The sequence below is a fragment of the Azolla caroliniana genome, unplaced genomic scaffold, assembly GCF_043228905.1.
Source record: "Azolla caroliniana isolate FFs.n. ecotype wild unplaced genomic scaffold, voAzoCaro1.0.p SCAF_12, whole genome shotgun sequence".
Taxonomy (NCBI): domain Eukaryota; kingdom Viridiplantae; phylum Streptophyta; class Polypodiopsida; order Salviniales; family Salviniaceae; genus Azolla; species Azolla caroliniana.
In genome coordinates, this window is record NW_028230447.1 from 6,342,827 (window position 1) to 6,370,241 (window position 27,415).

The window sequence follows — 27,415 nt, forward strand, 5'->3', positions numbered from 1 at the left end:
TATGTTCGATGAGGTGAGCACAAACAATAAAACTTGAAAAAATACCACAAAAGCCTGATGTTAAGTTCAGCTTGATGTGTAAACTATCACAACTCCTAGTTCTTCGGTAGATGCTTTCACATTCAAACTCTAGATGTATATATCAATTTATCTTGATCACATGATTTTCCTTGAAAATGTTCACCCACCCATGATACCAATCTTGTCAAGCACAGATCTTGATCAACATTGGCCTCCCTTGAATAATCAAATAAGCTCATAGTAGCTCATCCATCTTAATCCTAAGATAACAAGCCCAACTTCCTAAATAGTTAACCACTGTTATTTATGCATTCGAATAGATGCACAAATCCATATGAAATCATACAAACCTGAACTCAATCCAACCCACAAAACTATCATCAGCCTTCATCCTTCACCAAAAACCAGGAGTATGCCATATCAATGTTCTCAATCTTAATCACATATTTGGTAGTATGGTTTTAAAGCACCCACAACAACCAATGGGCCTCTTTTCATTACTGGAGATATGTGTGCCATTGTTTGTTGATGACCAAACATCACCATTTCTTAAAATGGCATATTCATTGCCATTGATGCACATAAGATCTTCAAAAAAGATCATAAGATTCTTCTCCTTGACCCAACACATAATCCCCGTACGCAATTTCTTCTTTCTTTCTCTCCATCTCTTGTTTAACTGGTGCATTGACTTTCTTCGTTGTTTCATAACCTATTTTATCCTTAGTTCTATAAAGATGTCTCTCCTCTACATTCTCATCAACTCAATGTATCTTTCTTTAGCAGAACAATATCTATTCCAATCCATGCCATTATACACAAATAATTAATACCATTATCACAATGGCAATGACCTCTCTTTTTGGAAAGGGGTATCATATCCAAACAACTCCAACATTGTTCTTATATTAATCTTCCAAAGAACCATGACCCGCATTGATGAACCTCCTTTCTTCTAGAAACATTTCACAGGAAAATGTAGTTCATTCGGCTTCTCTTCTAACACATGCATCTGATGGCACACATCTCCTAATGGATCACTTTTTGCAATAACTTTCTACGCCACAATATTCATGCCTTAAGAAAAAACCAGCTATTACTTGTGAACCACTAGAAAAGAGAAAATATATATTGTTCTTTTGTTGCAAAGAATTTCCATATAGGATTGCCTTTGTTAGTTCATTCTGATTCCGTCAGATTGGTTGCAACCACTCACCTCGCCATTATTCTGGGGTTGCTCAAAAATGCCCCACATGAGCTAATTAATTGACAGCTCAAAGACCCACATGAAAACCGATTGAAAATGTGAAATGTGCGCATTTAGCATGCCTCCAGATTTGGTGACCCAACACTTCCAGGATTGGACATTAGGCATGGGCTGCACCAAAATTGAGAAGATCTTGCCAATCACTTGGAGCAATCCATTCATCAACATGTGTGGCATCCATTCTTTGGTTTATGGATATCACTTTGTATTCATTTATTCATATCGCACATTCATCAACATGTTTTAGTATGTCCTCTATTTTCTCTGTGTTGCCCAATTCTGTTTCTCCGAATTTTGTGTTGCTGTGACCCAAATCATCTGTGCCCTTCGGTAACACTCATAAGAGGAGCACATGAACTCAAGTGTTTTTCTTTTCTTAACATCTGTATTCTCATATGACCATATTCGATAGCAACAAAACCGCCGCGGTGTTCTCCCGTTCTAATTCTAGAACATACTCCGCAGCACAGGTAGCTAGATTGACATTGTTACAGAATTTACATGCAGAAAGTAATGACATCCATATATCAACATTCGGTTCACACTGTATGTTTTCAACTACATATAGAGCCACATCTAACTGCCCCGCACGGCTGATAAGATCAACAAGACAGCCATATGACTCAATTGATGGGGTTATGCCATTATCCCTCATACACATGAAATAACTACAGCCTTCCAAAACTAGGCCAATATAATTACATGCACATATAATAGAAATATACGTTATATGATCGAGCTTACCACCTCTTGAATGCATTCTATGGAAAACCGCTGAAGCCTCATTAAAAAACCCATGTTGAGCATATCCAGCAATCATCACATTGCAAGAGACCATATCTTGGTCCATCAAATTCTCAAACAAGTTGGATGCATCCATTATACTACCACATTTGGCATACATGTCAAGCAGTGTACTTCTCACAAAAGCATCACATCCATATAAGGTTTCCCTTACAATGACATGTATTTGCTTACCATAGTCAATAGTTACTAGATCGGAGCACACCTTGAGGACAGTGATAAATGTGACCTCGTTCGGTTCCACACCCTCTTGTAGCATCTCGAGAAAAGAATCATAAACCTCTTGGCCATGCCCATGTTGGGAATACCCTGTGATAAGGGCATTCCAAGAGACGATATCTCTTTCGCATAGTTCCCTGAAAACGTCCAGAGACATATCCATTCGGCCGCATTTTGCATACATGTCAATGAGAGCATTCCCAAGAAATATGTCAGAGCTGAAACCAGCTTTATCAATGAAAGCATGGATTTCCCTACCGATGTCATATTTTCCTGAGTTAGTACAGGCTTTGAGGATGCTCAAAAATGTGACTTTATCAGGGGCAATACCCTTGCATTTCATTTGCTCAAAAATATCCAAAGCTCCTTCGATGTGTTTATGCTGAGCATAACCCGCAATCATCGCATTCCATGTCACCAAATCATGTTTTTCTAATCTCTTAAACATTGTGCATGCATCGTGTAAACTATTGCATTTTGCATACATGTCAAGTATAGTATTTCCCACCTCAATGTTAAGATGAACCCCACTTTCGATTACAAGGTTATGAACACATTTCCCTCGCTCTCCATCGCCAAGAAATGCACAAGCCTTGAGAACACATGTAAAGGTCGCTTCGTCTGCTTTCACACCTTCAACAACCATCATCCTTGTAAAGAGTTTGAATGCCTGCTCTGCACACTCGTGTTTTACAAACACTGAAACCATCGAGTTCCAACACACCACGTCTTTATGAGGTATCTTGTTAAAGACATTGTATGCATTCTCTAGCTCTCCACATCGTCCATAAAAGTCAATGAGTGTGCTTGCTGCAAACCTATCTAACTCCATCCCACATATGTACACATATTTGTGAATTTCCATGCCTTCTTTTAGAGCTTCTATACTAGTACAAGCTTTCAATGCTGTGGCAACAGTGATACTATCAGGTTTTACCCTCTCCACCACCATTTTCTTTAGCATTATCAATGCTCGTTCAAAATGCCCATGCTGCACATAACCCGAGAGCATAGTATTCCATGTGACGATCTCTGGATTAGGAACTCTATCAAAAACCTCTTGAGCTTCGAGTAAAGCTCCATATTTGCAGTACAAATTTATGAGACTGTTGAAGAAACATAGGTTTAGTTCAACTCCACAATGCAAGGCCCACACGTGAATATGCTGGCATTGGTTAAGGCCCGCAGCGCCACACGCCTGGAGGATGCAAAAAAAAGTGAACCCATTACACATTACACCCTCTTGTTGCATAAGCTTTAAAAGCTCAAACGCTTTCCAATGATCACTAAAGTCAGCATATCCTGATATCATGAGGTTCCATACAACAATGTCTCGGTTCGGCATGTGAAGGAAAGCATGGAAGGCATCATCAAGGCTTCCACATTTGCTATACATGTCTAGAAGGCTACTATTCACAAGTACGTTCAATTCAAATCCATACATGATAATGCAAGCATGGACATTCGTCCCTTGCCGTAGAGTTCTAAGGCCACCACATGCCTTCAAAACACTTAGAAAGCATATTTCATCGGGTCTGATACCATTCGTTTCCATTGTGACAAACAATAATAAAGCGTCTTCAGAAGCTTTATGTTTTGCATATGCTTCAATCATGATAGTCCAGGAGAACACATCTCGATGTGGCATGGAATCAAACATCTTCCGAGCATCGGATAAGCATCCACATTTCCCATATAGATTTACAAGGGCATTCCACAATATGTTATTTGGTTCAAAATCATGCCTGGCAATGTGATCATGGACGTACATTCCTTTGACAAATTCCTTAAGGCTAATGCATAGTTGTATAAGCCTGACATAAATGTAGTCGTTTCTGGTCAAATGTGTTGTATCGAGTGAATCCAACATGTGCAATGCATCGTCGAGCATTCCTTGTTTTATGAGAAGTTTAAGATGTCTATTCTCATGAATCTGGGATGTTCCAGAGATCGAGGCGGCAGAAGAACAATAGGCTCTCCATAAGTGTTTCTTCTCTCTCATGAACACTCAGCAAAAACATACATATGTATAAACATATAGACAAACTCTGTCAAATTTGTTAAAGGGAAAAAAAAAAGGATGTGATTTCATACCTTAGGGTTAAGAGATTGATGGGTCTACAAGTTTTGATCTTCCCTGTCGACATAAACGAGAGAGATGATACAGACCTTTGCTCTGTTTGGCCATGAAAGAACCTTCTATGAAGGAATTCCACTGATATGCTGAGGATTTAAGCCACATTTGGGGGAGATAAATATAGTTAGGGGTAGTTGGGGAGATAGTGATAAATTTAGGGGTACTTGGAGAAATAGTGATAAACGATTTAGGAATTCCACTTATATATGTTGAGGATACATATAACCCAATGCTAACAATCGGCAACGGTTCGGTTCGGTTCGGTTCGAGAGGGTTCAAACTGAACCGTTTAACATTTTTTTAACCTGAACCGAACCACGAAACCGTTAAACAATTTTCAAACCGTAAAAACCGCGGTTTTGTGGTTCGGTTTCGGTTTTCAACATAGGTCAAAAAAATTATTTTTTATTTTTTATAAAACCTCGTTAAACCGTTTAAACCGCGGCTTCTGGCTGTTAAAACCAAACCGAACCGTTTGAAAAAACCTAAACCTAAACCGAACCGTTGAGCCGTTGAGCCGCGGTTTCACGGTTCCGTTGCCGATTGTTATAAGCCACAAAGGAAGGGCATTTAGGGGAGATAAATATACTTAGGGTTACTTGGAGAAATAGTGATAAACGATGCAGGAATTCCACTTATATATGTTCACATACATATAAACCTCAAAGGAAGAGCATTTAAGGGAGATAAATATACTTAGGGGTACTTGGAGAAATAGTGATAAACGATGCAAGAATTCCACTGATATTGTGGAGGATATAGGCCATCAGAGTATTTGGGGGAGATAAATATACTTTGGGGGTACTTTGGGGAAATAGTGATAAAATTAGGGGTACTTGGAGAAATAGTGATAAATGTAGGGGTGTAATTCAAGTGTTTTTTCCCTTGTAAATTAAGGTGTGGGTGGAGAGATGCTTTAAGAAAGCTTCTATTGTCTGGGTTTTGAACTGGGGTCGCTATGGTGAAATCATTTAGTTCTTAGGATTGGATATGTGTGCTCCCGAACCTCATGTCTATATATCCCTCTCTGTCCTGTCTTGTTGCTCAATAGACTCTACAGTCTTGGAAGGGGTAACATATGTGTTAGTAGTTCCTTCGGTTGCAATCCACGAAGGCTCTAGTTTCATCTCCTTCGCCTCTTTTGTTTTTGTTACGTCCTTCACATCAACTTGCTTTACATGTACAACATTAATTGCAAAATACCCAAATGTATATAGAGCATATATATATATATATATAATAAGATGCGTGAATATGCTTAAAGTAGCTCTAGGCCCAAAACTAGAATGACAAAATTCATTGGTCAGACAATCAACAAATATGTAATTAAAGCTAAGCACAAGATAGTGATCCACCAGAATGTATATTAAAATCACCATAGGGCACACAATAATGAGAATCAAGTGTGAGAACAACAACAATGATTCAACAACATAAATAATTTGTTCTTCCCTTAATCATGTAACTATGTATTACATTACATATATTTGCCTAACTCTAGAGTTTAGTCTCATGTCATTGTTTAGGTGTTCGCTATGTATTACATTACATATATTGAGTTGGCGTAATCAATTGTTAAGATGTGTTTGTGAGTAATTGTATATTATAGTCATTTAAGTTGGTATCCTCCTTATCATGGGGTTTGGTCAAGTGCATGACATTTGTAACATGTAGTAGCCTTGCCCTCCTCTTGAATGATGGATAAAAAGCAAGGAAGACCGTCTTTGATGGCATCATGCTAATAAATAACCTTCCAAGTGGAATCTAATATACTAGTGTCCGATAACGATTCTTTTTTTGGGCAAAACTTCAGGATGACTGTAGAAGGCGAGAGTCATGCATGTGGTGGCTTCCGGCCCGCTTTCCTAATGTGCCGCACGCGTGCGCAGGTCCCTTCCTCGGACCCGAAATTTCGGCCACCATGATCTACCGGTGAGAAGGGGGGCCTTAGGAGTTGGCAACAGCTCGGCTCAAGCCTAAGCCAAACCGTCCAAACGGTTTGACAGTTGCGGTTCAGCTCGGTTCATGTTTGAGCTTTCCCAAAATGGTTCGAGCTAGGTTTAGGAAGGCTCAAGCCAAACTGGTTAAGGCTTAACTGGTTTAGGAAGAAGAGTATCCTAAACTAGTTTGGCATAACCGGTTTAGGAAGGGGTTCGGTTCGAGTTTGAAAACTTCCAAACCAGTTAAGGCTTAATCGGTGTTCGGTTTGGACAAGGCAAAACCGGTTAAGCCGAAGCCGGAACCGTTGCCGATTCGTAGCCCCGGCCTATCGCAAGAAATCAAGCAAAAGAGTCTCATTTCAGCTGTTGTTGGGAGCAGAGCAGATTATAGGAGTAAAATTGCTTAGACTACAAATTTACTTGATCAGTATTATGTATATATATATATGCTTGTGTGGTTTTGGACAAAGATTTGTTCTTGGAGCTTCAATAAATTTAAATAAAAATTTAATCATTTATTTATTAATTTATTTATTGATATTTCTTTTTTCTTCTGATAGACTTGAGGGGCAGGGGCAGAGGCAGAGGCAGAGACAGAGACAGAGAAATCATGGAAGCTATCATCCATCAGAGCTTAACTTCTTCTGCATCCACCTTCTTCTCCTTCCCTCACCCCCACCCCCACCCCCACCACAGATTCCTGCTTCAGAACCCTTCTTCTTCTTCTTCTTCTTCTTCTGATGTCTGCCTCAAGTCCAAGGGAGCAGTGGGAAGAATCGTTGCCGTGAAAGCAGGCCCCTCGGAGAGAACACAGTATTTCTCAGGGATCAGACCCCTGCATCTCACCACTTCACGAAGATTCCATGCCACTCAGGTCTCTCTACTCATCCTTTCCATTCATTCTTTGAAGAATTAAAATTTTGCCATTTCTTTTAATTTTATTTTCTATTTTCCCTTTCTTTTCCATTCATATATATATCTATATATATTGTTTTCTTTTTTCTTTTTTCTCTCTTTTTTTCCCATGTACATTAACATATATATATATATATATATATATATATATATATATATGTACATTAACATATATATATATACATATGTGGAAAATTATTTGTTTATTTATTTCTTTTACATACACACACACACACACATACACACATTTATTTATTTTCTATTTTTCCTTTCTTTTCCATCCATCCATATATATATATACATATATAGTTTTATTTTTATTAATTTTTTTCAATTTTCTTCACAGGTACATTAACATATATATGTGGAAAATTATTTGTTTATTTATTTATTTTACATACACATACACATACGCACACACATATATTTGTTTATTTTTTTATTTTATTTTCTATTTTTCCTTTCTTTTCCATATATATATATATAGTTTTATTTTTAGTATTTTTTCCTTTTTTCTTCACATGTACATTAACATATGTATGTGGAAAATTATTTGTTTATTTATTTAGTTATTTTACATACACACACACACACACATTTATATGTGTGTGTGTGTGTATTTCAATACATACATACATACCTGTGAGTGATCTCATTTTCCACCAATTAAGCATTGGAGTGGTGAATCTTGAGAGAAAACAAGAAGGAAAACAGAAGAAGAAGAAGAAACCTGATGCTTGTGGGTTGTATGTTCCGAAAGGGCCACAATTCGATTTCCAAACCTCTCCGATCGGCTTGATTTCTTGTTCATGTTTTTCATGTGTTTTGGGTTTTTTCCCCGCAGGTCCATGCTGCGAAGCAAACATTTTCGAGCTTCGATGATTTGCTCAAAAACACCCAAACTGCATTGTTGGTGGACTTCTATGCCACATGGTAATCATTGCCTTAATCCTATGGTTAAGCATTCTGTTCTATATATATATATATATATAGGTTACGGACTTCTTTTTCCCTCCTCTTGTAACATTTCCTGTCTTCTCATTTGCATAAGAACATAATCAGGGTTTTTTCTCGTTCAATTGTTATGTGCTCATTAATATAGTCATTTCCTTGATTTGGCCCTCGAGCTTTTGTGCTTGTGTTATACTTGTCTCATCACAGTGAATGACCTATTGTGGGTTCCATAAAACCACTATACATAAGGTATTCATATGTATTTGTTCATATATTCATATGTATGTGTATATATATATATATATATATATATATATGTACAGATGTTTAGGGTTTAGGGTTTAGGGTTTTAGTGTTTATTGTATGTTTGTGTAACACCATCATACCTAAATATAGCAAATGTTATCGTATGTGCAGGTGTGGACCCTGTCAATTCATGGTTCCTGTCCTTAATGATGTTGGTAAAGAATTGAAAGATAAACTTCGCATCGTAAGTATATGCTCTTACTCTCCAAATTTTGCTCTCGCATCGCTATTTTCTTTTAACAGGAGAAATGAATAATGTGTATATATATATATATATGGTTATAGGTGAAGATTGATACAGAGAAGTACCCGAACATTGCAAGCCGATATGGTGTACAAGCATTACCAACGTTAATGCTCTTCAAAAATGGCGAACCCATCGATCGACTAGTAAGCACATACAAACCCTAATTATGCTGGCACACACACCCAATCCATTGTCATTAATCATAATCATAGCACAGATCTGGTTGTCGTTATTGTATTATAATCAATCGGTTTTGTCACTTATCTTATGGATGAAGGCTCATATATGGTAACTTTATTGTTTTGGTATTCTGTAAAACATTATAGGAAGGAGCTATGTCAGCTCAGGATCTTGTAAAGCGGATTGAGGCAGTGCTCTCTGCATCAAAAGCTTAAATCGGAAGAGTAGCTTTTTTGTGTGTGCTAAGCCTGAGAAATTTATTGGTTGTAAAAGACAATATACCTATGTTTTATATGCATTTGGATAGGGGGTGCCGAATTTTGCATTTGCTGAAATTCTGGGGAAAATGCAGACTTTTGTAACAATATTTCTTTCGTATAATTCCTGCTTGAGGAAGAAGAGACTGAGATCATTCATCTAAATGGAATGGGAAGATGTGACGATAAAGAGATTATATTGGAAAAGAGAGAGCCTGAATTATATTGAATTTGTTGGTTTGAATTGTTTAGATGAACTGTCATTGATCTTAAAACAAATGGATTTACGAATGCTTTACAACATTTGGCATTGCTCCGCCTCTAATTATCATTTTTTGTGCAATAAAGTAAATTGGAACAAGGATGTCAACAATTGACCATCATGTGAAACCACGAGATTTTGGGGTTACTTAACTTTGTTTCAATCCAAAAAAAGTAAAAACAAATTATTAAGGAGAACTTATGCGAGAATATATGAAGGCCATATGAGATGTATATCTATCGTGGTGACAACGTAATAAGTCACTTGGAAGATGTTAGGATACACTCATCTCCTCTTTTGTAAAAACATTTTATTCAATGCGAAACACTTGAAAAGTGAAATTTTGTGTGACCAACACTTGAAATCAAATCCCATGGTGGTATGTGAGGGCTAAAAAAGTTTGATTCTCTCATTAGCTTATATAGCAAAACCTTTGGCATATGTCTAGATCAACATTCATGATTGAGGTTCATGGAGAAAATGGCTTTTACCATGTCAACATCCATCCCCATAAAGGGATCATCACAATTGTCATTACCCATTAAAACTTTGATTCCTTATTACATGTTTCTAAAGGGATCATCACAATTGTCACTACCCATCAAAACTCTAATTCCTTATTACATGTTTCTTATTTCTTACCCTAGGAGCTCAAGCTTTCTTCATCCATGTCATGTTAACAAACTAATACTATGAGCTAGACATTGGATAGTTCCAACCACATAACATGATACAGTCAATGCACAATATACATGTCACACTTTGTGAAGTCTAATTGGGAGTTCAGAATAAAACAATTCTCGTTAGCATTATTAGGACAAAAGCTCTTTTATAAGGGGAGCAATTGTAAAAGGTGATGATTGTTACAGATGTGCTTAAGTAGTAATCTAGAAATGCCAAAAGAGGTCAATTTGTAGCCATAGAACATTTTAGTGGAGAGACGCCTTGCCTTATAAAGGTTTCCTTGTACAATGTTACTACCTACATGAAAGGTGAAGAACCCATATACAAGTGTTATGTATTTGAGTTGGTAGGATGGAGCTTTGAGATCTGTGGCCTTATAAAAGGTCTACTTGTGCAATGTAACCCTACATGAAACAAACCGCTCGAACGTAACAAAGCACTTCTCAACTTTTTCTAAACACACATTTGTATCTTGTAGTGGACTAGACATCAAAGGAGGTACACAAAACACGCACGAGACATGAGTACACATGCACGATGGCAGGGTCCATTACGTAAGTCAGAGGATGGCAGGGCAAGATCCACCCCACCATAAGTCAAAGGGCAAGCAGTAGCAGAGGTGTTGCTACTATTACTACATATTAGTAGCTCTAATCAGTAGTAATTAGTACTAGTTAGTAGTAGTACTACTAATACTACTAATTAGCAGTTCTAATTAGTAGCAATTAGTAGTAGAACTACTAATTAGCAGTAATTAGTACTAGTAGTAGTACAAAGGAAAAAAACAAAAGAATACTTGCTAGTAGCTACTACTATATTTAGTAGAGAGAGAGACAGAGAGAGAGAGAGAGAGAGAGAGAGAGAGAGACCATAGCCAGGAAATATAGCCGTTATAAGGGCTCTGAGATTTGAATATATCTCTCTGCCTCTCCACCTTTCTTCTCTGTCTCTCACCCTACACTAGTAATCTCTGCTTTTGTATTCGCTCCTTCCTTTCAAAGATGTATCAAACCAGAGTAATGTTTCAGATCTAATCTCTCTCTCTCACTCACTCTCCTCTGGTTTTTTCTTTTTCTTTTTCTTCATCTTCCTTTGGAAGTTTATGCGAGTTTTTTTAATCCTCTTGTTCTTCCTCTTTCAGCATCAAACTGCGCTGCACCAAGATGAGAACATCAAGAATGGCAGAGATAGCAAAGCAACAACAAGAGGTAGGTGTTTGCCTTTGCTTTTCTCATCCGATTACATAAAATGAATTGTTTTTCTTTCAGATCAATGTAGATGTTTTGTTCTATATCAATGTAGATGTTTTGTTCTATATCAATGTAGATGTTTTGTTCTATATCAATGTAGATGTTTTGTTCTATATCAATGTAGATGTTCTGTTCTATATCAATGTAGATGTTCTGTTCTATATCAATGTAGCGGGTTTCCATATCTTATTCATGCTTCAAAAAACACAAAACATGCTGTAAATCTGCATTCTAATGCAATTGTGACAAATATATGCACTCTTCTTGATGTCATCAAACGCAAAGAAACATACTCAAAAGGCTTCATATGTATGTATACATAAGAAAAGCATACTATATAAGGTATATCTATCTATTGATCCATCCATCTATCTATGTACAGACACACATGAGTACATACATATAAATGCAGTACATGAATATGTAGTTATATATATACATATAAGAGATGTATTGGCTTCATAGTTGCAAATGGGAAAGTTGTGGGCGCGAACAATCGTCGCGCACTTGGTGACATCGGGAACGTTGTACACGCAGGCCCTGGACGACAAAACAAAGAGATAGAGTGAGATTATAATGTAGAGTTAATTGTGATTCATCCGTCAGGGTTTATACAGCTTAAATCTAAACCTTTTTTGTGTCTTTGTATTAATTCTAGGGGAGAATCAAAGAAGACCTTGCAACCTCCTGTGGGAAGGCCAATCACAAGGTAAATTAATGTTAAAAAACATATAGTCTTCACGCATATATACTATATACTATGTAATATATGCTATATGCGTATCTGCATATCTGCTATTTGCTATATACATATGAGACAGTAATGGTAAATACTCAGACAAAACCATTTCAAACAATGTGTTAATTCAAATTCACTTCTTCAAACAGAAGCTTTGGAGCACAACTAGCGAACAAGAAATCTCTTGCTGATGCTTCAATTGCCATTCAGGTATTTTTCTTGTGTTCCCCATATTATGTGGATTTTCTATGCTCATAAGATCTGGAATTTTTGGGGCATAATCTCATGCACATACTGGGATTGATGAATCAATCAATTATGTCAAAACTCCTCACAATGAAATCATCATCATCATCATTGACACTAATATGAAGTTCATTTTTAAGAAGCCAGCTTCTTTTGTATTTTGTTCAGCCTTCCAAGGAGCAAATTAAGGCAGATAATGTTCCAGGGAAAAATAGTAAAACTGCTCCAAAAGAGAGGAAAGGTCGTACACTCACATCGACTCTCACTGCCCGGAGTGAGGTAAAAAAGAATCTTGTTTCCTTCTATGGAAAGTTACATCCATTTTCATTGTTTCACTAATTTAGCAAGGCCCACATCCATCTTGTTTCTCGTGTTAAGAATTCTAATTATTCATCCATTCTGTCTTGTAAAACCATACCCACGTTTCTTGTGTTATATAATTCTAAGCATACATCAATTCAGTCTCTATGTGGGGAGAAGAAAGAACAATTGCCTGATATCGATGCTGAAGATGTGGGAAACCAATTAGCTGTTGTCGATTTTGTCGAAGACATTTACACTTTCTATCGCAAAACTGAGGTAAACAATAATCAACGAGACCCATCTATCATCAGTGTAACCAAATTATTTGTTCTCTCTCTATATGTGCATATGATTGGTTTTTTGTGCAAAAAGGCTCAAAGTTGCGTCCCACCTGACTACATGTCAAGGCAAACCAACATCAACCATAATATGAGAGCTATCCTTGTGGATTGGTTAATTGAGGTAATAAATTGTTTTCAATATATATTAGTGTAATAGATCTATATATAATGTATTTATTTTGATTTTCCCCATTGCTGTGGATGCATGACCATCTCATGTTTTTTATTGGATTCTTCCTATCATTCTTAGGTTCACTTGAAGTTCAAGTTGATGCCTGAGACATTGTTCTTGACCACAAACATAATTGATCGGTACTTGGCGATTCAAAGTGTTGAACGAAAACGGTTACAATTGGTTGGTATGACAGCCCTACTCATTGCATCGAAATATGAAGAGATATGGGCACCTGAGGTATAATACTTCAATATATGTTTTGTATATATGTACCACTCACATCTCCATTATCATGGGCACCGTCTTTACATTGACCTCTTTATTTATGCAAGGTCAATGATTTCGTATACATCTCGGATAATGAGTACACACGGGAGCAAATACTTGATATGGTAAACCCTAAACCTTTTAGTTAGAGAGGTTTCTTGCTGCATATTAGCTATAAAGGAACCCTAACCTCTTGATTTTTTAACAGGAGAAGACAATGCTAAACATATTGAGGTTCAATCTTTGTGTTCCAACACCTTACGTGTTTGTTGTGAGGTTCCTGAAAGCTGCTAAATCAGATCAAAAGGTAAGAACAGGTAGTCATATACACCCATATGCATACACATTTACATTTATATATACCAACATTAGTGCACATGTTACATGTCAATCCTACATATATGCATACATGCATTTATCAATCCTACATATATAAACTTATATATTGGCGATCTTTTTTTGTGTGGTTGCAGTTAGAGATGTTGTCATTCTACTATGCAGAGTTATGCCTTGTGTCCTATGAGATGGTCAAGTTCTGTCCATCATTGCTAGCTGCTTCAGCTGTCTACACTGCCCAAAACATGTTGAAATCTGAAGAACGACAGTATAACTGGAGCAAGCTTCTCAAGCATCATTCAGGCTATACAGAATCACAACTTATGTAAGTTTCCATTTTATTTTTTTGCTTCTTTACAAGCTTACAAATGGTTTTTTGCTTTTTTCCAATCCCCACTTTTCATTAAAGACAAGATGAATCTATATTTAATATAATTGAATTGAATGAACTGGTTTTAAATTCCTTCTCATCAATAAATGACATGATCATTGATAAAGATCAATTGATTAATGATGTGAATACACAGCAATGGTTGTGAAATTGGTGATGATTTATGTATGTAGGGAATGTTCAAAGAAGATGGTGTGCTTACATGAGAAATCAGGAGAAGGGGGAAATCTGAGCATGGTGAAGAGGAAATACTCTCTGGAGAAGTATGGATTTGTTGCTCTTCTAAAACCTGTTCCTCCTCCTGAACCAATAACCATATATGAATGAATGGATGTGGCCACATATATATTCATAAAATCTATATCCATATTTATCTGTTTCTATCGGCCTATATACATCTATCTAACTGTCTATCTATCTATCTATCATCTATCCACACATGTTTTCTGTATCAAATCAATGAATGTGGCCATGCATGCATCATCCATCAAGAGTTTCTGTTATCTATCTTCTATATGCAATATTTATTTTAACCCATAGCTCATGGGTAGTGGATCTATCTACTCTTAATCTACATTAAACAATTTTGATTAAAGCAAGAAATGTTCCAAAGTTTTGGATATAGTAGATACTTTTGGTTAAATCATTTTGGTGTGATTGTCCTAACTAAGTACCACCTGATAAAGGGAATTTGTGGAATCATGTGAATTTTGTCCTCTTTGAGACAATCTCTTTATTCTTTATGGATCGACTCTGTCTGATTTGCGGAAATACCCAGTGGAGAGAGAGAGTATATATTCAGCTTTTTATTTTGAGTAGAGGTCTTGAATCTTGATTGAGCATCTAGATTTTGTGTAGAAATTTCTTGTTTATGTGGAGAATTCACCTCACATTCATGTTTCCCATGAGCAAAATATATGCATTGCAGTAATGGAAACCTCTCCATCTCGACAATCCGTAAGGTAAAATGGCGAATGACATAAGGGAAACTACATTTGTGGTAGGTTTGTCAGTCAAATATGGCCAATAACCAACCATTTCCTTGTTCAAATCATCTCATTAGTGAGCATTCCGACACTTCCAAGTGTCTTTTTTATGTTAATCCTTGAACTGTTTTTTGCAAGGGATGGAAGGGGAGGGGGTTCTTAATAATAATACATAGGGAAAAGTGGTTCTAACATGCATCAATTGTACCATTGTTAACAATTTGAAGGTTTAGTTTGTTTATTTCTAGGAAGTCAAGGCCTTGATAGCACATGAAGGTGAAGATTTTATGCAAAGTAATAACAAAGAAATGAATTTTAATAAGGAAAACAATACAAGGCAAATTAAATCACAAACGTTTCCTTTCCAACGATCTTGTATTTGCCACAAATCTTTTTTTGATGCTAGACTACATGTCGGATCTCTTGATTCAATGACTTAATGCTAGAATAGTAACATCAAAGATTGCACACCTAGAGATAATCCTACGAATGGGAAGACAATCTGTTTCTATAATCATGTTTGTGTTAATGAGGTAGTCCTACTCCACTTGAGCATACAGATTGTTGTCTTTACTTTCCTTTAATTGTCATAGAAATTAAACACGTGCATTTGGAATTTGAGTGGAACCTCTAGGGACATGAGCCAAAAAATATGGGTTTATCGATGGCAATGTCGAGGGTGGATTGCAAATGATCATATTAGCCCTTGTGATTCGCTGCTAGACCATGGTAGTTTTCTTTTTCAAGAGACTTGGATGGAAATGAAACTAGTCTCAATGCATAGTCATTCCATTATAAAACATAGTACACCCCATCACACTTTTGTACCACGTTATAACTTTTTTATTTATGTCCCCTTTTCCAATTTAAATCCCATTATTGGGCCTTTAAGTTACTTTTATTTTCATTTTCATTCTATTTTCGATGATTGGTACACGTTTTGTTATTGTGATAAGTTGTCTCATGGACCTATTTTGGTCATCGAAGATGTTAATATATATTTCTTTCTCTCGCTGTCGACCCCCTCCTATACCCATTATGATTTTAGTGATTAGGGTTAAGCATTACTTAACCAAACCCTAATTGCTCCTCCTTTTGTATATATGTCTCGACTTGTCTATTTAATTGAGGTGTGGTTAATATTAATATATGTAATCACTTTCTTTCACCTACATGTGTATGTACTTAACTATTAAACCTTACAATGCAGTGTGCACTTGTTAACTTCTTAATTAGAGTTCTCTTGGTCAAGATGAGTGAGTGTTCCCTATATTCAAGGTAAATGAGATTAGCAACTTCAATGTGCTTGAAGACCACTCTCACCCGACTCGCCATCAATATGGTATACAAGGTTTTGGACCCCTCAACGGACTATATCAATGTGGAGACAAAACTCTAGTAGTACAAATATGTGTGCTCTTTGGGAACATCCAAAGCTATGTAACTAAGTTTTTGGTGTTTCTATTTTCTTGTTCTTGCACATAGCCTTTAGTAGAAATGTTGACGTCAACGTATTTGTGAGGTTTTGCTACATAAAATCCCCCCTTCGCCTTCCACACCTTTGAATGCACTTTTTTGTGTGCACCACTTGACAAACCATCAAGTGCAGTGGAATTGAGGAATGTTGAGGGGTGGTGGAGTGAAGAAGAGGGTGATAATATCACAATTGGGTAGAGTCATGGTTTGTTGGTGGCGTGGAATGTTGAGGAGCCATGGAGATCCTTGCTCATATTCACGTGCTAGTCTTATAATTAACATGAATAACACCCACATGGTCATTCACCGACTTGAGGACACCCACCAACATAGCTTGCAATGGTGGATGTTGGATGACACCAATTTGACTTGACTATGGGAAAGATTGGAAGAATGCGAAGTGAGAAAATTGAATATTCTTATGTGAAACGTAATGATGTTTGACATAGGTCATTCACCACATAGCTTGATCAATCAAACAAAGGGAGAGATGAAGCTCAATCAACATGGCATTGTTAAACTCGATGGTTCATATGTCATTCACCCTAGAGCTTGATCAATATAGCAAGGGAGAGATAAAGCTCAATTAGCATGACATTGATAAACACGATGGTTGGTTTGACTATCCTAATGTTGTTTACACACACACAAATACACACACACACACACACACACACACACAAAGTTAACTTTCAAGTATATATGGTTTGGGACTTACTACGTTGTACATCGATTATTGATTAATACTTTGCGCATTATGTCCACCATTAACAACATGCCCTGATACATTACCTCTCTCTGTGCTGCAACATTTGATGGCAAAGGGTGTTTTGCCGCAGAGAAGGAAGATAAGTGCATCATTAGAGTATCATCCTCAAACGAATCTAATGATTCTTTCATTGGAATCACGAAAAGTTGCATATGTATTAATTTTCCATCCTCTACATTGAATAGGGTTCGAGTGTTCCCATTCCCATGAACCATAAATGCCTAAATGTAAAATACGTAGACGTAAAAAACATTAGGGCAAGATGTGTGTTGTTGGGCGGATCTATGTCTCAGAGGGTGCTAGCAAATGAGTCAGAAACCAAGGCTCATTGTTGCCGATCCATGTCACGGTTCAACACATTTGACCAATCGTGGGCCCATCCATGCCGATGACGGAACGGAACGCCGAAGAAGTTCTTCTTTCGATTAATGCTGTTCAGGAATCGACCGACCCAACGTAATGTGAGTGAGAGATGTTTGGATCCATTCTATACTCTTTTTTGTTGTTGTTGTTGTTGTGGTTGTGGTTTTGTCATTTATGATCACGAAATTGAAAGAGTCTTGGGACGACAAGACACAAGAGAGTTCCGAGGGTCCGGAGGAGGATCGGGCAATGGGGGCCTCTTCTTCTTCTTCCTTATATGTACTATGTACAACCTAATATGTAACCTATTCTTATTCTATTTCCATTCCATTCTAGTCTCTCTTTCCTGTTTTAGGCCTCAATGTTCTTCAACCAGAATAAGAAGAATCAAGAAAACAAATAAAATTGAGAGAGAGAGAGAGAGAGAGAGAGAGAGAGAGAGAGAGATCTGAGAGAGCGGGAAGTTAAGATTTTTTTCTTCATTTTTTTTTGGAGGTTTTTGAATTTTTGCTTTAGATTTCCCTTCTCCTTCTTCGTTTCTGCAGGAAAGTAATGAAAAGAAAAGAAAAGAAAAGAAGAAGACAAACAAAATACAATCCATAGACACCAACATACATACATTCTGCTCCTCCTTCTTCATCACAGGAGATTTGATTTTAGGTTTCTGGGGGTTTCTTAGCTCTTTCTCCTCGTTCTCATCCTTCTTCATCACAGGAATTTAGTTTTTTTTTAGGTCTTAGGGTTTTTTTAGTTCCCTTGTCCTCGTCGGATTTTAAGTTTTAGGGGTTTTAACAGGAATTTAGTTTTTTTTAGGGTTTTTAAGTTTTAGGGCTTTTAATTTCTTCTTCCCTGTGCTTAAATCACAGGAACCTTAATACTAGGGTTTTGGGTTTTTATTTCCTTCTTCTCCTGCTTCCTCTTCCTTTTCACAGGAAATTACAGGGCTTTAATATTAGGGTTTTTTATTTTAGGTTTTGGGCTAAATCTTTTTTTTGGGAGGAATTCCATATCTTTCTCTTACAATGGAGCTTCTTCTCGGACTTAGAGGAGAAAATATCTATTCTTTAAGATTGTTTCTTCATCTTTGTCTTCGTCTTATTATTCTACAGATTTGATAGAAAAAGAAGAAGAAGAAAATATGGAGAAAGAAGAAGAGAACAGGTTTCTGCTTCTTCTTCAGCCTAATCGAGATTTAGCAGCAAATTGGGCTGTAGATGTCGGAAGAGAATTAGAAATCTATCTAGAAGGTCTGGCTTTATCTTCTCAACCACATCATGAAGGTTGTCTGGATGCATCCTTCAACTTTGCTCAAGGTAATTCCTTATATTGCTCTGTCCTGCCTCGCTTCTGCTTGTTCTGTACTGGTAAAATGTTTTCTTTTTTAAAAGAAATGACCTTCTCTAGGAGTTTTTTTCATGGTTTTCTCCAATGTTATCGGTCCTTTCCTCAGAAGGGGATTTTTATGCTGAGAACGATTGTGGGCCATCTTAATATTCTCTTATCTTAATGATTTTCTGGCCATATCTGGGTTTGAAATGCCAAGCATGCTTATGTCTCACCTTATTCTTAGTACAGAAATATTTCTTAATCCTAAGAAATGACGATGGTTCACCTTAAATTGGTACAGACGGGGTTTTAAATAACTAATGTGATGACGGATCATCTTAATCCTCTTTAATTTAGTCCTTCAAGTTTTTTTTTTCTGCTACATCTAATGGTGGGCCATCTTTATCTTCTGTAATCTCAGTGCACACAAGAGTTTTTATGCTAAATATGGCTCTAGATCCCCTTTATCTTCCCTAAAGACGATGCTGGATGAACTTATTCTTCCCTAATCTTAGCACAGTCTTGATGCATCTCAATCTTCCCTAATTGCATAGTTTCTCTTCCCAGAAATTATGATGATAAAAATATTCTGGTTTTCATAGCAAAGTTATGGAGACTCACCTTATAATGATGATGGGGGTCACCTTAATTGAAAATGATGATGGGTCTCTGTACCCTTAACTAATTTCAGAGGGTTTCTTTGCATATGGGGATTTTGAGGCCAAAAATGACGATGGGTAACCTTAACTGTCCCCTAATATGAACAATTCTTTGTCCGAATGGGGATTTGATGCAGGAATTGATAATAGATCACCCTAATCTTAACAAGAAATAGGATTTTGATTCGCTTAACTTAGAATATGCTAAAATGATGTTGAGTCATCTTCTCATACCTAGAAGTGACGACAAGTTAACTTAATCTTCCCTAATCTCAGTGCTTCTCTTGGGAGAAGGGATTTTGATACTCCTATCACTAAAATAAGGTGTTTGATGCTAGAAAACATGATTTCTCACCTTGAAATTTCCTAATCTAAGGAATCCTTCTCCAAACTTCATAAAATGAGTTTTTGATACTAAAAATGATGCATTGTCTCCTTAATCTTCCCCAGTTCAGTCTAAGACATCAGTAACCTGGTGTTACTGCTAAACATAACTATTGGGTCACCTTTGGGCTTCAAGATTTCAGAGGTTTGTTTCCTTGTCATCAAGATTTGGGCTTCAATTTTGGAAAACACAGAGAGTTGCCTTAATTTTCTCTGAATGTGGTGTTTCCTTCCCCACACATCAATTTGATTATAAACTAACCATGGATCACCTTAATCTTCCCTAATCTCACTGTTCCTTAAACATCAATACAACGGAGAGTTCAATCCTAAAAATGATTATATGCTACATTAATCAGTCCAAATCTAATTATATGATTATTATAATTTAGTTTGGGATATTTCTTTTAGAGAATTACTCTTTTCTTGCTTCTTAGTCAATTTTTTGGGAATAACACATACGAATCGATTGCAGCGGCTCTCTTGATACAGGGTTCAATTCAAATTTACAGTCGGAAAGTAGAATACCTTTATGCTCTTGTGCTGCAGGCGTTGGACTTCATTGCTCACAAGAAGTTAGACTCTCCGCCTTTTCATCTCATGATAAATATTTGGACATGTTGTCTTTTGAATACTATATATATGTATGTACTTACTTGCTATTAACTTATGTAGAGAAGCACACCAAAGTAATAGTTCTATTCAAGATAATGGAAAAGATACAGATATTGTCGAAGACTTGGAAGAAGAATTCTTAAACCTCGATGATGTTCCCGGTGAGACAAAGTGCAAAGATGAAATTATCCAAAACAAGCTTAGCTAAGATTCTGGCCAAATCATCACATATTTGGTTTATCTTTTTCCAGAGGAAGCAAACATTGATCTTGTTGAGGCAGATTGTGGATCATCGTGCATTTCTTCAGCTGTTAAGAGGCCTGCATGCTTGCTTATTGTTGAGGGAGAGAATCTTGACCTTTCTGGAGATATTGGAGAATTGGCATCATACCAGGTATTTTAGACAAAAGTATCTTTACCTTTGAACTTATGAAATATTCTAGATTTGAATTGTTTTATTAGATCATGTAAGGTTTTTCTGGCAATGGAGTTTACCAAAGATTTTGGTTGTGAATGATGTGATAGCATCATGCGAAAATCTTTTGCTCATGGAGTTTATCAAAGATTTTGATAGTGAATAACTTCATGCAACGGTCAATTGCCAATGGATTTTTCCAAGACTTTGGTTGTGAATAATTTTGTAGTATCAATTAAAGACCTATTGGCAAAATAGAGCGTACCAAATATTTTAGCTGTGCAAATTTTCAAAGTATCATGTAAAGATCTTTTGGCTTTGCAGTCTACCAAGAGTTTGTCTGTGAATAATTTTATTATGTGATGGTTATTATACCTTCTTTTTGGTATGGGTTGGGTGCAGATCTCCACAAGCAGTCTTCACAGAGATTTCCTACTCCTTGACCCTTGTGATGCTAAGTATGTTGATGAATATTGGAAAACTAACGAGAATCTGAAGACAAGAAGGAATACTCCATCCAATCCTCCTAATTCAGCAAACTGCAAAACTCCTAGAAGTGGTACACGTACACCCAGCCGTAAATATACTCCACATCATGATAACGGTGTTCCTGGAAGCTCTCAAGGACATCAGAGTATCACAAAAAGTCCCAGACTCAATATGGGCTCTTTTGATAATGATATGGATGATTGGCATGATGATAATGGAGGGGAGGTGTGTGAATTTGAAGTAATTGAAGGTTGCAAAGATGGTGCTGAGGCTATCTTTCAACAAAAGACCGACAACAAAAGTGTGCATAATCAATCTGATGTCCAGGAAGATGATTTTTTGGACCCTTGGGCACCTTTGAATCCACATGAACCCGGAACACTTCCGGTGGTTCCTTATCGAAAAGGTAAAGCATATGGTTTTATATAAACTTAAGAGTTTTAGACTTTATATGCCCTGTTGTTTTTTGCTTAAATCATCTTTATTTGTATGATAGGACGGTCTAAGAAGAGGAGGGCAAAGCCAAAATGGGAAACAGTATCAGAACCAAATGACTCCCAAATGGGGAAGGTTTGGCAGGCCTTAGAATGTTTGGAGAGGGAGGTTTGGCGTTCTAAGCAGTTAGAAGAACCTCCTCCTTATGAAAAGGCATGCTTACTCTTTTATTTTCTTATGTTATCTGTCAATTTTGATGTCCTTTATTTGTTGTATGTGAAGTTGTTGTGGTGCTATGCAACTTTAAAATCACAAGATACATTACGACACTGCACAACTTATTTGTTCTCATACCCCACATTTCTATTTGAATTTTTAGCTGCGGAGCTCGTTCATTAGTAAGGGATCACCATTGGCTGGCAATGGCTGGAATTCTGACAGAATTAGTGATAGTGAAGATTCTGATGATGGTGGACTTGCTGGTGATGATGCACCAGATCATTGTTATGAGCCAGATTTTGTAGACGATCCCATATCATCACAAGAGCTTAGTCAGGTAGGTGATAGGTTTGAATCTTGATTCTTTTGGTGCTAATAATTCTTCTTAGACCGAGATAAGTCATGAATGATAAAAATGATAACAAACTATCTAGTTTGTGCATTTTTAAGCAGCAACACAACTATAACATAGACCAAGTCATGCTCAACATACCAGAGACAACCATAAGTGAAGAACCATGCTTGGAGGCTCTCTGCCAGGCACAATTGGTAAAATTAAACTACATTTGTCTGTTTGGATGCTTGCTTTTAAAAATACTTTTTGAATATGCTCTGTTTTTGAATCCTAGTTTGAAGAAGTATATAGAAAAGTTGTTTGGGCATCAAATTGTTTAGGATTGACTGTAGATAGAAGGATATCTACCATGTTGCTATTAATGCTTATGTTGAATATGATCTGTTTTCTGAAATCTAGTTTGAAAAGTTACATAAAAAGGATGTTTGGGTTTCTATTCTTTTAGATTGATCATATAAATGGAGCTATAAGGGCATTAACCATGTTGCTATTTAAGCTAATATTGAATATGCTCTGGTTTTAAAATCCTATTTTGAAAAGCTACATTATGGTTTTTGGGTATCTATTACTTTAGATTGACCATATTGCAGAAACAAAACCAAAAACATTACAGTGCTACAATACAGAAGTGCAAATATTATAAGGCATTATCGATGATCATTTTTTTATGGGCAGGATACGATCTTAAAAAAGCAGTCACAGGCTGAACATCGATCTGAAATGGCAAACAGAGTAACAAGTTGGAAGCAGAAAATCGAGAGAAACCTGGCAAAACAGGTTGGTCTTGGCATAAACCAGAAATACGTAGGCCTGTGTTTGTGTAAAAAAACAAAAAATTCTAAAACATAATCAGGCCAAAGACTCCCTTTGATGGTTGGGTTTTTATATACAGAGTTTGTGAGACCTCAAACAAATATTATGACATCTTTCAGAGGATTAGAATTATCTTTCAGAGCATTAGAATTTAGCTTATTTTGTGGTATTTCAAAAACATTCGAATGTAGAAAATAGACGAAAATTTCCAAAACCTTGAAAATTTACGTTTATTTTCTAGTTAATATTTATGAAAGTTAATTATAATGTTTCTTTATTCCGCAGGATTCTCAGCCTCCTTTTGACATACATGTCTATGGTGAGAGAGTTCTTGATAAACTGTTGTCATGTCAGGGTACTGGTACTGATTCAAGTGGTGTAGAAGCCTCATTTACACATATTGTACGAGGGCTTGAAAAACATGAAGTTGCCAGGACATTTGCTGCACTTTTGCAACTGGTAAATACACTATCCACTAACAGTTTTTTGATTTATTTTCCATCTAGTTTGTGGTGAACTCCCGACCTATGATTTACAAACGAAAAGTTGAGATCATTTGGACAACCTTTTACATGATTGTGATTGTAGAACATAAATGCATTATTGGGTTGTATTCTTTCTTGTTTTCCTTATAGGTGAATAATGGCAATGTCTCCCTGGAGACTCAGAATGGGCTGGGCTCATTCGAGTGTTTTACAGCAGAAAGGCCATTTTCCGTGAAGTTGCTTAGCTATCGGAAAAGACACGAGGAAATGCTACACTATAGGGCACCTTCCAGTAGAGATGCCTTCAAAGGGTCCTCAAAAAAGAAAGGCAAAGGTGACATCCGAGTTCTAGAAAGTAATGTGTATGATGAAGAAGTCCGAGGTGAGAATCAGTATGAGAATAGCTTTCAAGGGTTACAAATCTCGTCGGGTAAGAAAGGCAAGCTAGCCATTGCATCAGACAATATGAGGCCTCTGGATGCTCCTAAACTGAACAAATGCTTAACTAGCCCGAGATCGACCACCGTGGATGGCAAGTCACAAAAGCAAAAGCAAAAAGAAAAGCAAAAGCAAAAAGAAAAGCAAATGGGAAAGCAAAGTCAAAGGCAATCCCTCACACCCATTCAAGTAGGCTTGGTTAGTTGAACCATATGTATGAAGAAGTCTTGTAGAACTTGGGAGAAAGAGGTATATATGCTACAAGATTTAAGAGTTCCATTTTATGTAATTCTTGCCTAGTTTGTATTAATGTGTACCATTGGCTAGACTAGCCTCTAATTCTTCTTGTCCAGTTGTTTAACCACTATAGTTAAAAACTCTCATCGGAAAACAAAACTCTTTTAACATCAGAATAGAGGAGTTATGTTTGAAACCATGTTTCATCGCCATGGTATGTGAAGAAGGTCACTTAAGAGGGGCATGGAAATTACTCTGAATTTTCAGCATTGGTTGAAAAAGAGGTCCATGTGACTCCACCCTCTGGCAGAATTTACTGATTGCTTCAAATGATATCATCTTTTGTCCACTTTTGAGCATCTCTTTCCTTTCTACCATTTGTGTTTTGAAAGTGCTATCTATGCTAGTGTATTCAAATTTCCGTAAAAAGTGTTTTGAGAATGCCATATAATTGTAATGCATTCAGAAGGGTGAAGCTTTGAAATTGCTATATTATTCTCTAAGTGATAGGAGAAACGAAGTTCCACATAAGGTTTCTAAATTATTCTATAATATATATGCTGCAAAATAGATACAAAACCTATGGTTTATTATCAATTAATTCAACAATTGTTTTGTTGGACTAATTTGGTGATTCTATTCCCAAATAGAGAAGACTAGAACGAGAGACGGTGGTCAAGAGATGAAGATGTTAAACATCATAATATAAATGCCCCCATTTGACACACAAGATTGATGAAGTATATAGAAGGGAAAAATGATGAAAGAGTCATGGGTCCATACCTATGGAAATGATATTGTAGCTTTTGGGTGTAGTTTAGTGAGCTAATGCCTTCTTGGCTTGAGTTCAAGGTTGTGATGTAGGATTGGATTGATGATTACCCAATTGTTGCATAGATGTGTAAGAGTGGTTGTGAATAATTCTTAAGATAGTAATGATTGTGTTAAACATTTGGATGAACTCTTCTTCTCTCGCAACCCCAAGCTTTCATGAAGAAAATGGTGCAAATTACGCTTATGACTATACACATGTGCGTTAATTGACGAAATACATAGAAATATAAAGAGATGGTACCAACACTTCCAATTAATCCAAGTATCTTGCTTACACAATGTATCTTTGTTGATTGTCTTTTAAATGATTAGAGTTCACATATGGTAAGCAAATGCTTGACCAAGCAAGAAATTTCTAACTATATTTATAACAAACAATCACATAGGCCCCGCTACTTAACAAACTCACCATTTCCTCAAACAATCAAGCCCAAGGCTCAAACTCGTTTTACCAAGAAGGCACTTGTCCGAGTTATGATCGAGATTGTCTAGTTCCAAATTACCCTGAGAAGCTAAAAAGATGGGCATGAACTTACTATTGGTCATGTATTAGCAAAGATAACAGTAAAAGTAGTTGATTGTGATGAAGGGTTGGACAAACTACTAAGAAAAGAAAAAGGAAACAAAAGAAATCATGCGGAAAAAACGGCTCACAATTGCCCAACCCTCAAGCTTAAAATTAAGAAACTACAAGACATTTAAAAAACTTTGGGTTCAAATCAACTAGAAGAATGGACTTTCCACCAAAAAGTTGTGTGCTCTCCAAGGGACACTTTAGGTTACAAAGCAACCACCTCTTAAGGATGATATACCACAACCAAACATCATAGCGGCTTAGGGAAAGATGAAAATGAGGGTAATGTACCCCTCCTTCAACAATTATTGAACTATATAGAATGGCCAAAAACTCAAATTTGGAATGCAAAGGCCGGACCCTTTCTTAGACAAGCATGTTGAACTTATAATTGATGAGATTTTGAAGTTGAATATTGTGAAAATGTTTTTAGAATTTAAGCAATTGAACACTAGAAGAATATAAGGTATGGGTCATTCACATTTGGAGGGCAAGAACACGAACCAAGATTTTGAGGAGAAGTCAAACTAAAAGTAGGAGACGTGGAGAAAAGTAAAAAGAAGAAAAAGCGGGCCACCAGAAAATAGTCTGAAACGAACACTCATAACTCTTTCGTTTGAAACCCAAATACCAGGTTCAAATATGGGTTGGAAAGCTCGTGAAGTGAGCTACGTTTAGAATTTTACATCTCTAATTTTGGACTTTGGTGAGAGAGATATGATGATGAGAAGGTCATTGTGTCATAACTAAAAATAGGAGATGAAAACTTCTAAAAGGAGCGTGAAAAAGAAAGGAGGGGGAGGAAATTATCTGGTAGGGGATACCTTTGTAATAAGGGCAAGGAAGGAAGGTTGTGTGTTGGGGGTTTTGGTCTCTTTGTTTTGTTTTTTCTTTTCTTTTCGTTCGTGTAGTATGGTTGATCTTTGGAGGTTTGGAATTTTATATCTTCTTTCTATCAACTTCATTTTGTTTTGGCGCACTAGGGAGGGCCAATCTTTTCCGTATCTTGGGAATGTTTATTGTATCGCAATATTGTGTGGATATGGCTTTTCAATTTGCCTTTATAGGTGATGGTGTTGAGGATGTAGGAGCTTTTTTGGCAACCTTCGAGCATCACGTGGTTTCGATTGGGAAGGTGAATGACATAGAGAAACTTCCCTTGTTGGTGGCAACTTTCTACTCAAGAGCTCGGGAGTGGTATGAGTCACTACCTCCCAACCAACAAACCAACTACGAATTGCTCATTCAACAATTTTGAAGCAAGTACATTTGATGGCGTAATGCGATGGAGGTGTGAGAGGA

At 36.8% G+C, this 27,415-nt stretch overlaps 4 protein-coding genes across 5 annotated transcripts; 3 read left to right on the forward strand and 1 right to left on the reverse strand.

Moving 5' to 3' along the window:
- Window positions 1-368: 368 nt before the first annotated feature.
- Window positions 369-4,538, reverse strand: LOC147856963 (pentatricopeptide repeat-containing protein At4g13650-like). The gene has a single exon (XM_087328445.1). The coding sequence runs from the start codon at window positions 4,311-4,313 to the stop codon at window positions 1,680-1,682; it is 2,634 nt and encodes an 877-aa protein (XP_087184571.1). The 5' UTR covers window positions 4,314-4,538; the 3' UTR covers window positions 369-1,679.
- Window positions 4,539-6,965: 2,427 nt separating this feature from the next.
- On the forward strand, window positions 6,966-9,417 carry LOC147856964 (uncharacterized). Its single transcript, XM_087328605.1, has 5 exons — window positions 6,966-7,262; window positions 8,148-8,236; window positions 8,675-8,747; window positions 8,849-8,953; window positions 9,137-9,417. Exons 1-5 carry the CDS (start codon window positions 6,999-7,001, stop codon window positions 9,203-9,205), a joined length of 600 nt encoding a protein of 199 aa, XP_087184731.1. The 5' UTR covers window positions 6,966-6,998; the 3' UTR covers window positions 9,206-9,417.
- A 1,638-nt stretch (window positions 9,418-11,055) lies between these two features.
- LOC147856965 (G2/mitotic-specific cyclin S13-7-like) lies at window positions 11,056-14,857 on the forward strand. The gene is made up of 13 exons (XM_087328744.1): window positions 11,056-11,209; window positions 11,335-11,401; window positions 11,909-12,008; window positions 12,102-12,152; window positions 12,332-12,392; window positions 12,597-12,707; window positions 12,891-13,007; window positions 13,104-13,193; window positions 13,323-13,484; window positions 13,580-13,639; window positions 13,723-13,821; window positions 13,988-14,175; window positions 14,415-14,857. Exons 1-13 carry the CDS (start codon window positions 11,195-11,197, stop codon window positions 14,566-14,568), a joined length of 1,275 nt encoding a protein of 424 aa, XP_087184870.1. The 5' UTR covers window positions 11,056-11,194; the 3' UTR covers window positions 14,569-14,857.
- Window positions 14,858-18,726: 3,869 nt separating this feature from the next.
- On the forward strand, window positions 18,727-25,054 carry HEB2 (condensin-2 complex subunit H2-like protein). Of its 2 annotated transcripts, none has more exons than XM_087328683.1 (11): window positions 18,727-19,148; window positions 20,680-20,779; window positions 20,880-20,980; window positions 21,071-21,213; window positions 21,637-22,129; window positions 22,220-22,371; window positions 22,538-22,714; window positions 22,828-22,926; window positions 23,408-23,509; window positions 23,831-24,004; window positions 24,181-25,054. In XM_087328683.1, exons 1-11 carry the CDS (start codon window positions 18,974-18,976, stop codon window positions 24,673-24,675), a joined length of 2,211 nt encoding a protein of 736 aa, XP_087184809.1. In that variant the 5' UTR covers window positions 18,727-18,973; the 3' UTR covers window positions 24,676-25,054. The 2 variants fall into 2 exon arrangements, with proteins under 2 accessions (XP_087184809.1, XP_087184810.1); XM_087328684.1 differs by having other exon boundaries at window positions 18,730-19,148; window positions 22,831-22,926.
- The last annotated feature ends 2,361 nt before the right edge of the window (window positions 25,055-27,415 follow it).

Coding starts and splice junctions, on each gene's coding strand:
- LOC147856963 (XM_087328445.1), bottom strand. CDS start 4,313: ATGAGAGAGAAGAAACACTTATGGAGAGCCTATTGTTCTTCTGCCGCC.
- LOC147856965 (XM_087328744.1), top strand. Junction 12,393..12,596: donor ATGCTTCAATTGCCATTCAG/GTATTTTTCTTG, acceptor TATTTTGTTCAG/CCTTCCAAGGAGCAAATTAA. Junction 13,640..13,722: donor GGGAGCAAATACTTGATATG/GTAAACCCTAAA, acceptor ATTTTTTAACAG/GAGAAGACAATGCTAAACAT.
- LOC147856964 (XM_087328605.1), top strand. CDS start 6,999: ATGGAAGCTATCATCCATCAGAGCTTAACTTCTTCTGCATCCACCTTC. Junction 8,237..8,674: donor GTGGACTTCTATGCCACATG/GTAATCATTGCC, acceptor TCGTATGTGCAG/GTGTGGACCCTGTCAATTCA. Junction 8,954..9,136: donor GCGAACCCATCGATCGACTA/GTAAGCACATAC, acceptor AAAACATTATAG/GAAGGAGCTATGTCAGCTCA.
- HEB2 (XM_087328683.1), top strand. CDS start 18,974: ATGGAGAAAGAAGAAGAGAACAGGTTTCTGCTTCTTCTTCAGCCTAAT. Junction 19,149..20,679: donor ATCCTTCAACTTTGCTCAAG/GTAATTCCTTAT, acceptor AATCGATTGCAG/CGGCTCTCTTGATACAGGGT. Junction 21,214..21,636: donor GAGAATTGGCATCATACCAG/GTATTTTAGACA, acceptor GGTTGGGTGCAG/ATCTCCACAAGCAGTCTTCA.